This window comes from Archocentrus centrarchus, chromosome 7 (genome assembly GCF_007364275.1).
Source record: "Archocentrus centrarchus isolate MPI-CPG fArcCen1 chromosome 7, fArcCen1, whole genome shotgun sequence".
Lineage (NCBI taxonomy): Eukaryota > Metazoa > Chordata > Actinopteri > Cichliformes > Cichlidae > Archocentrus > Archocentrus centrarchus.
The window spans coordinates 10,112,685-10,130,362 of record NC_044352.1 but is presented as its reverse complement, the minus strand read 5'-3'; the positions used below and the strand labels follow the sequence as shown (position 1 = coordinate 10,130,362).

The window sequence follows — 17,678 nt, the reverse complement described above, 5'->3', positions numbered from 1 at the left end:
GTGTTTTTCTGTTCATATGGGGTTTAAAATGGGTTTGTTCACTTTCAAAATATTAATACAATTTACATGAATGCCACTATTATACAATAAAATGTATTATAAATGATCTATTGGACAGTTTCATATGGCTTCTAAAATGCTAATCATGCTCTGGTAGATGGTTCTATAGATTGCACATATTTCTTAGCACAACAGGCATTTGCGCCAGTTTGCAAGTTAGTGTGACCCTGCATGCCACAGGCCTATACATGCACTGCACATAAAAAGTTTAAGGTTGTGTTTTGACCTTGACTGTAGTTTTGGTGGGTTTTTTTTTTAAAGAATATTTGTTTTGGCACACTGTAAACTAGGGTGGATTTAGACCTACAGTAGCCAGATGACCTACAGCAGCAGCCTAATCTTAAATTTTTAACTGTATTTTTATGACACTTCTGGATGGTGCTCACCAGTTTTTCTGAAATCACCTCCCTTCATCTAGGCCACATCTGAACTACACTGCTCAAAATAAATAAATAAATGAGCACTTTAGAGTATAGCATCAAGTCACTTAAACTTCTGGGATATTGATCTGCTCAGTTCAGTAGCAGTGGAGGTTGTTAATCAGTTTCAGCTACTTTGGTGTTTATGATATTAACAACAGGTGCACTTAGAGGGGCAGCAATGAGACAACCCCCAAAACAGGAATGGTTTTACAGATGGAGGCCACTTACATTTTTCCCTCCTCATTTTCTCTGACTGTTTTTTCACTAATTTTGCATTTGGCTAGGGTCAGTGTCACTACTGGTAGCATGAGACGATACCTGGATCCTACAGAGGTTGCACAGATAGTCAGACTCCTCCAAACCTGGCACTCCAGGAGTCCTCCAGGAGTGCCAGGTTTGTTGTGTCTTCCAGCACAGTCTCAAGAGCATGGAGAAAATTCCAGGAAACAGGCAGTTAGTCTAGGAGAGCTGGACAAGACCACAGAAGGTCCTTAACCCAACAGCGAGACTGGTATCTGCTCCTTTGTGCAAGGAGGAACAGGTGGTGGGTCAACGATGGTCTCAGGAACGCATGGAGGAACGCACAGATCTCAACTGGCTAGGCAACGGCACCCTGACTGCCATTAGGTATTGGGATGAAATCCTTGGACCTATTGTCAGATCCTACACTGGCGCAGTCAGTCCTGGGTTCCTCCTGGTGCATGACAATGCCCGTCCTTGTGTAGTGGGAGTATGCAGGCAGTTCCTGGAGGATGAATGGATTGATACTACTGACTGCCCCCCGCCCCCCCTCCCCCAAATGCTCGGCTGAACTGAAACCAATAGAACACTATTGGAGAACATCATCATCCAACGCTGCCAGGCTGCACTTCAGACTGTCCAGGGGCTTAGTGGTGCCCTGTTCCAGATCTGGGAGGAAATCCCCCAGGACATCATCCATCATCTCATTAAAGGCATGCCCCAATTAAATGTTGTCAGACATGCTTACAAGTGCATGGGGTCCATACAAACTACTGAGTACCATTTTGAGTTGCTGCAATTAAATTTTGGCAAAATTGACTTGTTTTGTTTTGGGTTTTTTTCACCTTGATTTTCGAGGTGCCTTTGAATTCAGCCCTTGGTAGGTTGATAATTTTCATTTCTATCAAACAATGTTTCTTCATTTCTTTCCTAGCACATTCCCTAGTCCGTGTCAGTATAGTTATCCAGCATGACTTTTTTCCCCATTGAGATCCAATGTGTTTTCAAAGTATTCTTTTAATTTTCGATTACCATATTTTTCGGACTATACGTCGCTCCGGAGTATAGGTCGCACCAGCCAAAAAATGCATTATAAAGAAGAAAAAAACATATATAGGTCGCACTGGACTATAAGTCGCACTTTTTTGGGGGGGGGGGTTTGATAGAATCCGAGACCCAGAGCAGAAATTCCATCTTGAACGGCAATTTAAAATAATAATGGATTAAAGAACAGGACGAACACGGTTACGCCTACGTTATGCTAACGTAGCACATTCAGCTACATGACGCACAACGAACACGTGTTCGGTATGTTAACGTAACATTAAGTTATTCAGATAACCATAGCATAAAGAACATACTAACAAGTTAACCAAACCATCAATCCATTGAAGTCTTCATCCTCGGTGTCACTTCTAAACAATTCCGTACACTCCGTAGACGAAGCGCCGCTTCCTCTTCTGTGTCGCGTTAGTCAGACTCGTCGTCAGCTGCAGTTCCAGTTATTCCAGCCTTTCTGAATCCCAACAGGATGGTTTGTCACTGAAGCCCATGTTTTCTTGATCCATCCAATGACTTCCAGGAAAGTTGGGTGGCGCATTCTCCCAGTTGCCGTTAAGCTGTGCTCTCCATCCATCATCCACTGCGCCCACAGGTTACGCAAGACTGCCTTAAAGCTGCAGTTCACGGAGATGTCAAGTGGCTGGAGTATTTTGGTTCATGTGTTATAAATGTCACATATACGTCGCTCCGGAGTATAGGTCGCACCCCCAGCCAAACTATGAAAAAAAGTGCGACTTATACTCCGGAAAATACGGTAATTTAAAAAAATTTTTTTTGGGGCAGTGTATTTTAACTTTCTGTCCCTACTGTATACATAATGGTAGAGTATATAATGTATATAATGTAACTCATGGAAAAATGCACTGTAGAAACAACAGTAGTGAAAACTGATCTTCACTTTCACTTTCACATTCCCAATTTTTTAAATTTCCTTTTATTATTTGGGGATAGCCCTATAACATAAGTGTAAACTACAGGTAGTCTATCATACAACAGATGGTGATTTTTCAGAGATCACAAAAAAAGCATAAAGAAATATGACTGTTATAACTGAAAGAACCACTCCCATTGTTTACTGTAACCTGTGCACAGGGAGAGATAAAAGTCTCTTGTATTGGTGTACAGATCTTATCAGCTTGTCTGTCGCCATAACAAATATTTTAAAACGTCTTGCTTTCTGTTTAAAGTGGCGCACGCCTTACACACTCTTCAAAAATAAAGTTAGCTTGTAGTATACTTTAGTTTTTTGTTTTTTTTTTAAATACCTACTCTAATAAAAACAGACATAACAGACTTTTCTTTACTTTCATACTACAGTTGTTTGCAACTTTTCAGATAAGTAAGGCCAAAATGGTATTGTAACTATCTGACGCAATATGAAAATACACAGTACAGTATTTTCATCCCTCCTTGTGCTCTGGTATCGTATTTAGAGACAATGTCCCACATTTTGATTAGCATGAGAAAGCTGTCATCATCAAGGGTGGGTCCAAAGAGTGGACCCCCCCCCCCATACACACACACACACACACACACACACACACACACACATGCCACTTCTTATTCTTCAGATTTGAAAATATATTCTACTATAACTTTATATTGTATTATTATCAATAAACCTACCAAGCAGTATATACAGTAATTAATTAAAATCTCCAGCTGCAACTTAAAGTGATACATACTTTAATGAATCAATAATTTTGATCCATCAATATAATGTATATTATTATTTTTGATGCAAAAATGTTTGTACTACAAGAGTCGAAATATTTCTTTCACCACTTTGCAACAATGTTAAAGACTCTTGTCTGCACCCTTATTTCCCAAGGGGTCACTTCAGCAGATGGATCTGCATATTGATTTGGCACAGATTTTATGCCAGATGCCCTTCCTGATGCCACCTTCACCACCCTGAGGCTGGGTTTGTGTCTCCTCCTCCTCAAACTAGGGATCTATATATAATAATATATCTGTATTAAGGCTGCACATGAGACAGAAAATGATTCAACACTAGATTTATTTCTGATACAATAGCTCCTGTTGCCTCGTCCTCGGCTCCTCCCCGTGCCTCGTGCCACCCCATTAGAAAAATCCTGGAAACGCCCCTGTTTAAACAAAAACTGACATACATGAGGGAAAACCGCTACAGTTAAGACTCCACATGCACTTTTCTTTGTTTAACTTCCTTTCAGGCTTATTGTTTTCACTTAGAGGGGGACAAGGGAAAGTTGCATACTATATATTCATATAAACTTGTAACTTGCATGGTTTGCTTTTGTTTTTATTTTTAGCAACACGTACGCCACACATGCAGTTTTTTAGAATCTGGTCGCCCTGTGCAAATATGTAGCAGAACCACTAGCACACCGAACTACTTATTTATTAGCAGTTAAATAATCCCCAACGCTGCGGCAATATAAAGCAAGTTTAAGCAAACTAAAATGACAAAAAACAATAAAATAATTTCAGACAAACGATAGTGACAGTATTTCGCCAGCAGCAACTCCCCTTGAGGAACGTGGTAGCGAGCCAACGCCCCGTGAGCTCCTCCCTCCCCTCCTCCTTTCAGAAAGCAGAGTTTCCGCAGATCTCCTGTGGTCGTGCCGGAGTCCAATCAGCGCATTTTATCGAGACCGCTCCTCGGAGAAGTTGATTCATCCTCCTGGAGGGAAATAACGAGTCGCCAGTTTGAGCAGGAAAAGCGCTAAGCCGCAGCGGGGCCGCACGCTCTAAACTTTCTTCCACTTTGGCGCTAAAGAAAGACTAGCTTGTTTGTTTACGCTGTTCGTCGTTTACCTGCGTTAAGGCTAAAATCCAGAAATACAGCACACTGTCGGCTCAGTGAAGTTCAGTGAGGTGCAGAATGGCCGATACAACCGGGTCCGGCTCCGCCAGCTGCTTGGAGAGACTGAAAAGCTACGTGAAGACCCAGAAAGGGTTCATCCTCGCAGCAGAAATAGTGAGTTTGCTTTGAGCTTGAGCTCTGCTATGATTATCCACTGTTAACGGCTCACAGACATGGCTTGAATGTGCTGTGGAAAACGTCCTTGTGACTAATCAATAATTTATAATAATTTATGTTCTATATCTATTGATTTTTATCATTATGAGTCATTTTTTCTTCGTTTTCTTGTATTTTTTTCCTAACTTCTGACTGTAGTCTGTTTAGGAAATATAAAGCATTTGCTCTGGGGGTTGAGGGATCATTCGCAGAGGTTAAGAGTTCCCACCTGTCACGAGTTCCCCACTGTTATCCCATTTGGCACCAAAGAGCTGAAATGCTGACCATTAAAGGTCACTGGGTTGAGTTAACCTATGGGTCAACTCAACCCAGTGACTCTTGTCAGGCATCTCCTCCTGTACTTACAGGCTGGGGAGTATTTGTAGGCAGAATAGCAATAGTTCAAATCTGGCACTGCAATGTATGTCACATTATTGGCAGTATAAAGGCTCATAAAGAGATTTTCCACTATACCTTATAGCTTTGCACATCTGGCTCTGGTTAACAGGCCAGTATGCACCCTGCAAAGGCAGAAATAGATGTGTAAATGCAAACAACCGGCAGGAATAATAATAGTGTAGTCTGGGCAAAGTACAATCACTTCCTGCCTGGGAATACTTTTGTACTTCATACTGTCCTTGACCACTATTTTCACATGAACGACTTTGTTTGCATTTCACAGCGGTGTGATCTCTTAACACATGAGTCACTTTAACCTGAAATGTTTTGCATGAGTTTTATATTTTTAGTTGATGAGAGTAACTAAGTACATTTACTCAAGTACTGCACTTGAATGTCGCTGCACTTCCACTACTTTTTTCTCTGTCTAGCAATTTACAGACTAAGATTTTAGATATAAACGAGCCAGTTGGTGAAATATAACACCTTGTATGAAAATGCAGAACAGCCAGCCCCACTTAGAGAAGCATAATATCTTACATATTCATATGACAACCGTGCGGATCAAGTCGGAAACCTTGGAATAAAGGACTTTTGCTTGTATTTACGTCTACTTCAGGTAGTGACTGAGTACCTATAAAATTATTTATCAGCTTCACATTGGGCTTGTGCACTGAAGTATTATTGCATCTCTACTAGGCCTACATGATAAGAGGGAAATGACTTGAGTGAAACATTGCCAGGTATTTGCCACGTCTTTCTGCTTTAATAGGTTCACTGCTAACATAGATGCCAAATATTTAATAGCCTATATCCACCTGATAATGAATAAAATCATTGTCCATGTTATTTATGGCAAAGATAAAGAAAAATAAATAAAACAAAAAACTATCATTGCATTCCCACTGAGTTAAACAGGGGAAGCGCTTTATTTTACTGATCAAAGCATGTTGCTCTCATAGCTCAAAAAGCTCATTATAAAGCAGCCTCTCAGATGATGGTGGTCAGTAGTCCACCCACTGTTTAAAAAAAAAAAAAAAAAAAAAGTCTTTGCCAAGGTAATGGAAATTCCAGGCTGGTGTGAAGTTTTGCCCGGGGAACAAAGAATCCATGAAATGTTTAATGCTCCCATCACTGCTCTGCCATTCAAGGATTCCTTTATGCTTCACTGAACACCCGTCATAGTTTGTTTCCTCTCCTACTCGCTTTAATGGAAACTGATAAACTCTAAAGGAAGTCATCTTTTTTTAGTGGATGTCTGAAATGCTTTGCAGTGCAGGGAGACGGGCTGTGAGAGCAAACAGGAAGACAAATGTCATTACTGCTTATTATGGGTGTTTCCATTTTCATGGGAAATGGGGCATCTCACCCCAGCAGCCAGGGTTCCAGAAGTCCGACAGTTGTTAAACCAAAAATCTAAAGGAATAAATGTCCTAACTTCGCGCACAGTATTTTAGCAGCAACGTTTCAGTGCTTCACCAAATAACATGTAGAGTTATTTAGTTTTTTCTTTAATTCTGCCTGTCAGAAGCATGACCGTGCATCAACATGTTTGAAGTTGCAAGTCACAGTCACACCCACGTAGTGAAAAGTTCACAGTTAAGCCAGTGGTGACAAGCTGGGATGAGTTGTGCACTGAGCTAATTATTAGCCTTGTGTGTAATATTATGAATAAGAAGTGGCTCCAGTGTCTTTATGAGTGGATACCATTTTTTTTTAAACTCCAAGAATACAAATTGTGTAAAAGGTACAAATGCGTTGATAATGAGCAAGAAGAGTGATGAAATAAAACTGAACTTTCCTTTTTTCGCTCTCTACACACATGCTCTCCGCTTTAGCAAGTTGCAGCAAACCCAAAATCTAAGTGACTTCCCTAGTAACCGTTGCTGTTTAGGGTGTCTCTGCACTATGTACTACGTCTTGGCTCTCATGTTGCTTCTGACTATAAATAGCCAGCCGTTCACAACAGTTTCCCTCCAGTCGATTTAGAAGAGCAGCTCATTATGCTGATTTGAAAAGATCCTGCCTGGGATCCTTTAAAGCTGCCCCATGTAAAACAGATCTACTGCTGTGTGAAAAACATAAAGGTGTCAACAACTGAGAGACTTTCTTGTTCTGAGGGACTCTTGTCTAGCGGGAGTTTCTCTATGTGACGGCCTCCTCAGTAGCCACTGCTCTCGGAGCAGCCGCCTCGAGCCTGAATAGAGGTTCTTTTGTGTAGGAGCTTGGCCTCGGCCTCCTGACTGCACTACAGAGGCAGCCTGTGCCAGTCTCGGGAACACATGAACTACTGATGCATCTGAGTTGCTGGCTGGCTGTTGGTGTGTGGGGAGGGGAGGCTGTAGTGACAGATGTAGAGCTGGTGTCAAGTCAGTTAAATCATGTGTGTATCATATAGACTGCTGTGATTTGACACTGTCTCCTGAGTCGTCTGTGTCTGAGAATAAAACATTGCGGTGGGAACAGTGTGCTTTTTTTTTTTTTTTAGATGCACGTCAGAATCAGAGTATGATTTATTTAATAAGCATTACAAGAATAAATTGTTGGAACTAGGATTTATGTAGCCACAGATTATGATGTATATTGATTCAAGGTTTTATTTGTCACATGGTGATTGGCTTTTTATTACACATATTTGCTGATTTCTTTTTTTTTTTTTTTTTTTTTTTTTTTTTTTGTATTTTATACAATTCTTATATTAGTTATGATTCCTTTGTTGGCCAAGAAATCATATAATATATAGATTTGTATGAAATAAAAAAAATCAACAAAAATGTGTAATTTGAGTGTTAAGATACTTATATGTTTAAGAGTAGTTTTCAAGCATATACACCATGCATTTAATGCTTTCAGCTGGTTTTTACCATTTCCCCTTGTCCTATATTATAGAAAAATAGTTGCCGCCCTGTTTGTTGGCCTCATGTGTAGGTGTGCCGTCCATTTTTTTTCTATTAATTTATAATGCACAAACCGTTTTTCACAGTTGTAGAGCAAACTGTGCTGTGAGGTTTAAACACAAATATGCAAATGTGCAGCACACTGCAAGGAAAGGATTCACTGAATGTTGTCATAAAGCAAATAAAATGAATGCAATTTAGTCATGTTTTAGTAAATGTAATTGTTATACATTTGAACCTTTAACCAGTTGAAGTTTCCACTCCTTCACAGTTGGCATATAGTTTGTGTGAAAGCATCTGCCCACAGAGTTTGACGGCAGCAACAATACTGATATTGAAATAGAGACTGATATGAGCCGTGTTCTGCCTGAGTTTATGGTTTCTCCGCACTGGCAGCATTTCACTGGACTGACAAGAATGCATGCTGACTTTTTTTCCCTCATATGGAAAAATATGATGGAACAAACACTCGCTGTAAATCTAAGATGAAAGCAGCATGTGATAGAGTGCATTATACTCCGTGCAGTTGTCTCACTCTAATAGTATTTAGTCTAGAAAATACTTTCATAGCATGAATAGTTGTTATCATGTGAATGTTGATTTGGAAGCAGTCAAGTGGCTGCTGTAAACAGAACAATGGTGGCTTTGTTGGAGTGATTTACTGTCCAGCTGGACTCCACAGTTCTATGGACACACATTATTTTCTGCTAGACTTTGCAGCTGATCTGCATACCTGCAAAGTCTAACGGGAGAGAGGAATGTGGGCAGTGCGTGTTAAATTCCTGTGAATTTTCCTGATATCACACCTTATTATTTCCCCCTTTTCCTCTCATTTCTGTCTTAGCTTGTCAGTTTAATCATCGTCATCTGCTACGCTGCATCCGTGTATGGCGGCTACTCTGCTTTGGCCATATGTGAAATGATCTTCTCCATCGTCTTCTTTGGCATCTTCATGATGGAGTTGGACAAGCAGATCCTAGTAATCAACTGGGTCTGGACTGTGAGTCCACACACACACATGCGCAAACAAACACTCTGACACATTTCTGTGCCAAATTGCATAATGCTGCATCTTCTGCTTCCCTCATTTGTGCAGGATCTGTTCCGTGCCGGTATTGGTGCTGTCCTCTACATCATCACCTCACTGATCAATTTCATTGGAGGAGCTGGGGACGGAGCTCGTATCGCAGGCGCGGTTAGTTACGCCAGCATGACTCAGCCTGAGTTCTTGGCTGTATCAGCTCATAGTTTTTTTTGTTTGTTTTATGCTTTGATAACTGATGACTGTTATCTCTGACTAATTTCAATGCTACCAGTTATACATATGAAACTAGAAACCCCTGGGCTTTTTGTCACTTGTTGTGTTCAATATGAAACAGCCAGACTTTCTGAAAAAGCTCTCCCTCTGTATTGAGTAATACTGGTACTGTCATACTTCCTTCCTTTTCGTCTAGAGCTGCAGGGTGTGACTTATTTTTTGCCTTAATTTAGCTTGTTTGCAAATTTCTAAGGCAAAAAGGAATTTTCAAGATGACACTGAATCCACAGGATATGTAATTTAAACTGTTGAGCTGTCCTGGATATAATGACAGTTTGGATTTTATTGCAGTCAAAAACAGAACACAGTCATGACTGGAACATCTTGGAAATTAAAGAGTGCAGTGGGAATCAGGAACAGGGAAGATAGCATAGCCCAGGCAAATCTGAGAGCTGCGTGTCAGTGTCTGATGATGATTTTGCATACTTTTGAAAAGCACAATGTTTTGTGAAATATGAAAGAAAAGTGGAAACAACATACTTGTTTCGCTACTTGAGGCAAAAACACACCTTCAGGTACAAGCAGGCTACAAAGGAGGAGATACTAGCAGCTGGTGTTGTGCGACCCAAAAGCAAACAAATGACTCAACCAAACTTGGCTCGAGTACTTGTTAGTTGCCCTTCATATGACAGGAAGAGCAAACAGTGGAGGGAAATTACTGACGTGGTCAAATGGTATTAAAACAGGGCTGGGCGTAAAATAAAACATCCCAGGTAGAAAATATTTTTCAATTTTAATATTATTATGTGACACTACTAATTCAAATTCTTTGCACTCCTGAATATGTGAGAGATGTGCCAGAGGAAAACACACAAAAACAATTAAATGTAACTGCTGCACACTGTCTCACTTACCCCTGATACATTTATTAAATTACAATCAAGTATCTGATGAAGGTCAACAGGACCGAAAATGCTGTAATTTAATAAATGTATTAACAGTAAAGGAGACGTTTGTTTTTGTGGGATTTTATTATGTGACAGTATTGTGAAGCTCCCGAAGAGTTAAACCCAAGTGTTAACTTATTTTACACTTTTAATTAAAATTTTCAGGGAAAACAGTAACTAGGCTGCTGGGATAAGCTGCAGCCCCCCCGGGGACCCTGAATTGGATAAACGTTAAAAAAAAAAAAAACCTGGATGGTTGGATGCAAGATTGCCAAATTTATACTTTTCTTTTGACACATACCAATTCAGGTACTGACAACTATCACTGGATTACCTTGATAATGAACTGATACTTCAATATCACTGTGCCACTTTGTGACTTGTGCTAAATATGAAACTGTAGTCCAGACAGTAGAATAAACTTACACTTAGAATCTGTTTTTTTCAATAAAAAAAGCAAAACAAAAAGTAGACTTAATTATTTAGAAAACAAGGTAGGGCTTTCCCAGATCAACAGTGAGGTTTAGTGGTTGGTTTTGACATCTGACTGAACATATTGCTGCTCTCCCAAGTCCACATGAGAACACTGAGCAATTCTGACAAGTCTTTCCAAGTGAGAGAAGTTAATCATAAACCATATGTAAAAGATGGACACAGGTTGTGTCTGAAAAGTGAAGCCAGTGCAGAAGTGCCTTAAACCTGCATTCTTTGCAATGGCCAGCAGGTGGTAATTCCTTTGGTTACATGGAGAAGTCGGGCTGTATGGATGGACCCCGGTAAACGTTTTTCTGATGAGAGGGAAAGACCAGTACAGCTCATAGTATACAGGTGCTGGTCATAAAATTAGAATATCATGAAAAGGTTGATTTATTTCAGTAATTCCATTCAAAAAGTGAAACTTACACACAGACTGATATATTTCAAATGTTCATTTCTTTTAATTTTCATGATTATAACTGACAACTAATGAAAACCCCAAATTCAGTATCTCAGAAATTTAGAATATTTCAGTACAAAAAAAGGATTTTTAGAAATACCAACTGAAAAGTATGAACATGAAAAGTATGGCAATCAACTAATTTGGAATATTGGATTTTTGAATGGTTTCCCAGTAAGACTGAAGGCTGTTGGAAAAACAAGCAGCCTGTTCCAAAACAACTTCTGTTATCAGGAATTCGGCTCCCCTGCCGGCCTTGGGTTGGCAACCATATCTCTCTCCAGGGCACTGTGTGCGGCTGCTCTCCCCCCCACTCCGCGTTGTGATTTGTGAAGCTGGGTCTGGTGTATCACGGCCGCTGATGAAATTCCACCACTATCAGCAAACTGTTTTGGCTGGAACCTGGCATCTGGCTCCACAATGCCCCCACCTCTCGTCTCCTTCTGCATCCCCTCCTGCCCTGACCTCACCTACCGCCGCTGTCCTTGCTTTACATGTGCAAATGCTTTGCTAAGGTGGTTTTTTTTGGACCCTGGTATAGTGCTCTTTTTGAGCACTGTACCAGATGACTTTTTTTTTTTAACCTAACTTCCCCATGATGTGTTGTTTTCTCCTCCTGCCAAAGGTAGCGCCGTAAGAAACGGCTGCATGACCCAAGGACACATATCCCCCTATGTGTGTTGTGTTTGTGTATTTGGATGGTGTTCTGTAACTGCAATTTCCAATGTGTGAACTTGTTCACCCACATGGCAATAAAACTTCATTCATTCATTCATTCATTCATGAGCATGTACAGCACTTAATACTTAGCTGGGGCTCCTTTTGCCTGGATTACTGCAGCAATGCGACGTGGCATCGAGTCGATCAGTCTGTGGCACTGCTCAGGTGTTACGAGAGCCCAGGTTGCTCTGATAGTGGCCTTCAGCTCTTCTGAATTGTTGCTTCTGGCGTATCGCATCTTCCTCTTCACAATAGCCCGTAGATTTTCTATGGGGTTAAGGTCAGGCGAGTTTGCTGGTCAATTAAGAACAGGGATACCATGGTCCTTAAACCGGGTACTGGTAGCTTTGGCACTGTGTGCAGGTGCCAAGTCCTGTTGGAAAATGAAATCTGCATCTCCATAAAGTTTGTCAGCAGCAGGAAGCATGAAGTGCTCTAAAACTTCCTGGTAGACGGTTGCGTTGACCTTGGACCTCAGAAAACACAGTGGACCAACACCAGCAGATGACATGGCACCCCAAACCATCACTGACTGTGGAAACTTTACACTGGACCTCAAGCAGTGTGGATTCTGTGCCTCTCCTCTCTTCCTCCAGACTCTGGGACCTTGATTTCCAAAGGAAATGCAAAATTTACTTTCATCAGAGAACAAAACTTTGGAGCACTCAGCAGCAGTCGAGTCCTTTTTGTCTTTAGCCCAGGCGAGACACTTCTGACGCTGTCTCTTGTTCAAGAGTGGCTTGACACAAGGAAACCCAGCTGAAACCCATGTCTGCATACGTCTGTGCGTGGTGGTTCTTGGAGCACTGACTCCAGCTGCAGTCCACTCTTTGTGAATCTCCCCCACATTTTTGAATGGGTTTTATTTGACAGTCCTCTCCAGGGTGCAGTTATCTCTATTGCTTGTACACTTTTTTCTACCAAATCTTTTCCTTCCCTTCGCCTCTCTATTAATGTGCTTGGACACAGAGCTCTGTGAACAGCCAGCCTCTTTAGCAATGACCTTTTGTGTCTTGCCCTCCTTGTGCAAGGTGTCAAAGGTCATCTTTTGGACAACTGTCAAGTCAGCAGTCTTCTCCATGATTGTGTAGTCTACAGAACTAGACTGAGAGACCATTTAAAGGCCTTTGCAGGTGTTTTGAGTTAATTAGCTGATTAGAGTGTGGCACCAGGTGTCTTCAATATTGAACCTTTACTGAGATACTGAATTTGGGGTTTTCATTAGTTGTCAGTTATAATCATCAAAATTAAAAGAAATAAACATTTGAAATATATCAGTCTGTGTGTAATGAATGAATATAATATACAAATTTCACTTTTTGAATGGAATTACTGAAATAAATCAACTTTTTCACTATATTCTAATTTTATGACCAGCACCTGTACAGCTCAGAGGTGTAAATGCATCTAATCTCTTAATGGAAAACTGAAATAAATGCATTAACATTTATTTAATCCATGTGGCTCCTCTTTCCTTTTGCACTAATCAGAGGACATTAAATTTTATTTTCTGTAATTTTTAAAAAATATTTGTGTACTTTTTAAAGAAGATGAAGTAGGTGTGCTCAGCATGCTTCTAACGTCTGTAGATTAAATGTAAATTTCACATCTTGTTTCCCCACCACAACCATTCTTGTGGTGTGCTATATCTACATGTGGTCTTCTGTTTGTGAACGTAGCACATGTGTTTGGGACCAAACACGTGATCTGCACCTGAATATCAGGCACAAATCTGCCCCCGCATTGGCTTCTTCATGAGTCTGGGACTGAAATGTGTGGTGGCGTGAACAGCACAAAGTCTTCTAGCATTTTAACAAGAATACTGCTAATTTATTTATAATGATGTCCAGCATGTGTAGTTGTGATTCTGATTGTCAGTTCTTGCTTCTTAGGTGTTTGGTTTGATCGCTGGTCTGATATTTGCATATGACACCTACACCATCTTCCTGCAAGTCAAAAGTAACAGGCAGCACTCGGCAGCTCCCACTGGTGAGAGAAACAGTTTTTTTTTTGTTTTTTTTTAAAAATGCATTCAAAATGTGCTCTCGGCTTTATTTCATATGTGCAATTTTCCCTAACATCTGACTTTTTTTTTTTTTTTTATAAAAACAGATGACAGAGTTTAAGCATTCCCAGACGGAAATACTTCTGTCAAGAACACAGAAGAACAAAAAGCAGTCATTTGTGCAAAAGTTAACAGAAGAGCAGGTCAAAGAGGAAACAAGTCACAGTTTAATAAATGCCACTGTATGGCCTGAAGAAATGAGATGTATCTTACAGAACGAAGCCAGAGAGGAAGATGACATAGCCTTAATGAGAGGTACTGTTCATCTGTCTGTATGTCTACTCCATGAGGGATTCCCCTCTCAAACTTTTATTCCAACCAGATTAAAAAGGGGAAAATGTCAATAATAGGCAATGTAACACTGATTGATGCAGAGACATTAAAAGAGAGTGATGTGGCACTCAAAGAATCCTAAGCTGATATCACTGAGAGAATTTGGTAAAACTATAACCTCCAGAGGGACAAAAAAGTCCACAAACTCATTAAGCATTCTTTTTTTGATTTGACAGGTGATTTTTTTTTTATGTCCCCTAAATCATTGAAATTAAAGTTCAGTTTCCTAATCCTTTAAAATATCCTCCCAAATAAGTGCCCTGAGGCCTTACTAAGATGGCTGCCAAGTGGCCAGACTTGCTTCTCCTGGACTTTGGTTGATGTCATCGTGCAACTTGTCTAACACACTTGTCTACTGTTAATGGACTGCTGTATTAAATAGTAACTGTGTTATTTGGACTTCAGAAGCAACTGACACAGAGGTGGGTGCTTTTGGAATTGTTTAATATTGTAAGTGTGTTCTTCTTGAAGGGTTTTTTTTTTTTGTTTTTTGTTTTTTTGTATTTTCTTAGCTTTTCCTTTTTCCGTTATTTAATCACTGTGTTCTGTGTGTTTTACAGTGCCTTAAAAGTCTTACTCAGAGTAACCAGTTCCTGTTTTGTTCCTGAGTACTGAAGCATTTGATTTGATTGTTATTAATCAGCAATCTGTTGCTGTTTTTGTTCTGGAGTTTTGGAATTTAGGACCCATTAACCAAACAACCGCACATTTATTATTTAAATTACAGTCCCTTCCTCCAGTTTTTGCCTCCAGTTCTTGGATTCTTGCTCAGGTTATTTGTAACACATTTTTTAAGGTGCTACAATATTTTTCTGTTGACATTTTATACTGTCCAGTAGCACTCTTCATTTTTTTTGAACATGCTATGTTAATATTGAGATAATACTGTAATGCAAGTGTTTTTCCGACCCCTTTGGTGTTTGTCATTTTTAACCTGATTTACAAGAGTCTGTAACATCGAAGTACAAAGGGAAATAAAAAAAGCCATTTTACCACAAAGAAAATGTGTTTTTGTGGTTTGTATTGTATGCTTATGTTTCCAGCTAAATAATCTTAATGCCTAAGATCAACTTTCATTTTTAAGCATTTAATTTAATTTATTTTGTTTGATAAAAACAAAGGACACCACCTGTCTATTAGGTATTTTATATTTGGACATCTTGACCTTACCAGGTCTTAAAATTAGGTTAGACAATCTCAGATGAATAAAAAGACAAGACATATGCAGAAGCAGTCCTGTGAAAAACTAAGTACACCCCCATGATTCAGTAGCTGGACTTTGACTTGATTCTTTTTCAGCCATTTTACTGTAGATTTGCTGCTGTACTTGGGATCATTTTGCAGTTGCATGACCCAGTTTGGGCCAAGCTTTAGCTATCAGACACATAGCCTCACATTTGAATCTAGAATACTTTGGTATACAGAGGAGTTCATGGTCGACTCAGTCACTGCAAGATGCCCAGGTCCTGTGGCTGCAAAAGAAGCCCACATCATCACTTCTCCACCTCCGTGCTTCACAGTGGGTATGAGGTATTTGTGTTTGTATTTTGCCAAATGTGGCACTGTGCATTATGGCCAAACATCTCCACTTTGGCCTCATCTGTCCAAAGAACTTTATTCCAGAGGTCTTGTGGTTTGTTCAGCTGCAGCTTTGCAAACCTAAGCCATGTTGCCATGTTATTCTTAGCGAGAAGAGGCTTTCTCCTGGCAACCGTTCCAAACAAACCATATTTGTTCAGTCTTTTTTCCAATTGCACTCTCATGAACTTTAACATTTAACTAAGGCTAACTGAGCCCAACAGAATCTGAGATGCAGGAGTTGGGCTTGGCTGAATGTTTTCCACTTGTGTAATTTTTCTCATTTTAGAATGATGGATTTCAAATTTATAACCCTTTTCAGATTGATGAGCAGTCAGTCTGGGAAGGGTTTTCACACATCAGCCAATTAAGATTGATGGGCTGATGTCTTTTCTCTTTGGTATCGTGTTAACACATACCTGAATACTCCAGCAAACTGACAAAATGTCTGATTTTAAAGATGTGCACTTAATCAAGTGTATTTGATTAGCAGCACCTGGCTACTAATCAAATACTCTTGCTGCTTACACTCTCAATTGTCATGGAAGCAGTAAGAGCATTTTTCACACACTGCTTCTGCTTTTTGGTTTAATTTTTATTCAAGATTGTATTCACTTAATTTTAAGAACTACTAAGGACCACATTATTTTTTATTATGTCTCAAAATGTTAAACCTTACAACTGAAAGAGGGCGTACTTTCGTTTTTACCATGATTGTGTTCCTAGGTGCTGTATATTTGTACTCTAAGTTGTCTTATATCTCACTGCCACTAGATGGAAGCAGTCTTCCACTCTACGACAATTAACTGCTTTTTTTTTGTATAAGCCACTGGGAAAGGAAACAGTGTACAACCATCAAGGATCAACAAAGTTATGCTGGTGTCCCTCATCAGCATGTTGATATTGAGATATGATCAGAAATTACTATGATTTGACACAATTCCTGCCAGGACTGAATGACCTTGGGCAGCATGCATCTGTGATCTTTAATCTCATCTGAGTTTTTTTTTTTTTTCTCCCCTTCGAATATTATTATTTTTGCAGTTTGTACATGTTGCCCCTACTCTCCTTTCTGGGATTACATTGTGTTTATGTAAATCCTCTCCTACTTTGTTTTGAGCTTTGATGCTGCTGCCTTTAAATTGCAGTAACCATTTCATGACCCGTGTTATTTTAAAGACCTGCAGTGGAATGATAATCCCTTGTTTGGGGTCATGCTGGATGTCATCAAACTATTTACGAGTGACATTCAAGAGTAATATTAACCCGCCATTCCCCACCCTAAACACATCTGTGTGCATATATTCTCGTCTCGTTAGGAATATTTAATTTGAAGCTAAAGTCAGTGTAGCTGACTCCTATGCTCATGTGCAGATGTTATGAATCAAAACGTCTCAGTAGGCTTTACAGAACTTTGTATATATGCATGTAAACTTCCTTGTAGCCAAGGTGAAGTATGGGCCAAAACTTTGGGACAGTAGGCTATTGAGGTCTCTCTCGGACAGGACAGGTAAAGTTGGAGGTTCGTCAAGGTGGCAGGTGGTGGCAGTTCCGTGTCCACACATTCAAAGTAAAAAAGGAACGGGATCGGTTTGATTGATAACAGTTTGTCCGCTAACATACTGAATATTTAAACAATGTCATGAATAATTAACGAAAGCGCATTTATTAATTTTGCTTTAATTTCGTATCTGCGCAAAAATCTTCACGCATATGAGTTAGCAGGGCTTTTATTTTGAAGGTTCTTCCGGAAGTT

At 39.8% G+C, this 17,678-nt stretch overlaps 1 protein-coding gene across 1 annotated transcript; it reads left to right on the top strand.

Moving 5' to 3' along the window:
• Positions 1 to 4,324: 4,324 nt before the first annotated feature.
• plp2b (proteolipid protein 2b) lies at positions 4,325 to 15,343 on the top strand. Its single transcript, XM_030734658.1, has 5 exons — positions 4,325 to 4,746; positions 8,929 to 9,084; positions 9,181 to 9,279; positions 13,839 to 13,935; positions 14,059 to 15,343. Exons 1-5 carry the CDS (start codon positions 4,651 to 4,653, stop codon positions 14,070 to 14,072), a joined length of 462 nt encoding a protein of 153 aa, XP_030590518.1. The 5' UTR covers positions 4,325 to 4,650; the 3' UTR covers positions 14,073 to 15,343.
• The last annotated feature ends 2,335 nt before the right edge of the window (positions 15,344 to 17,678 follow it).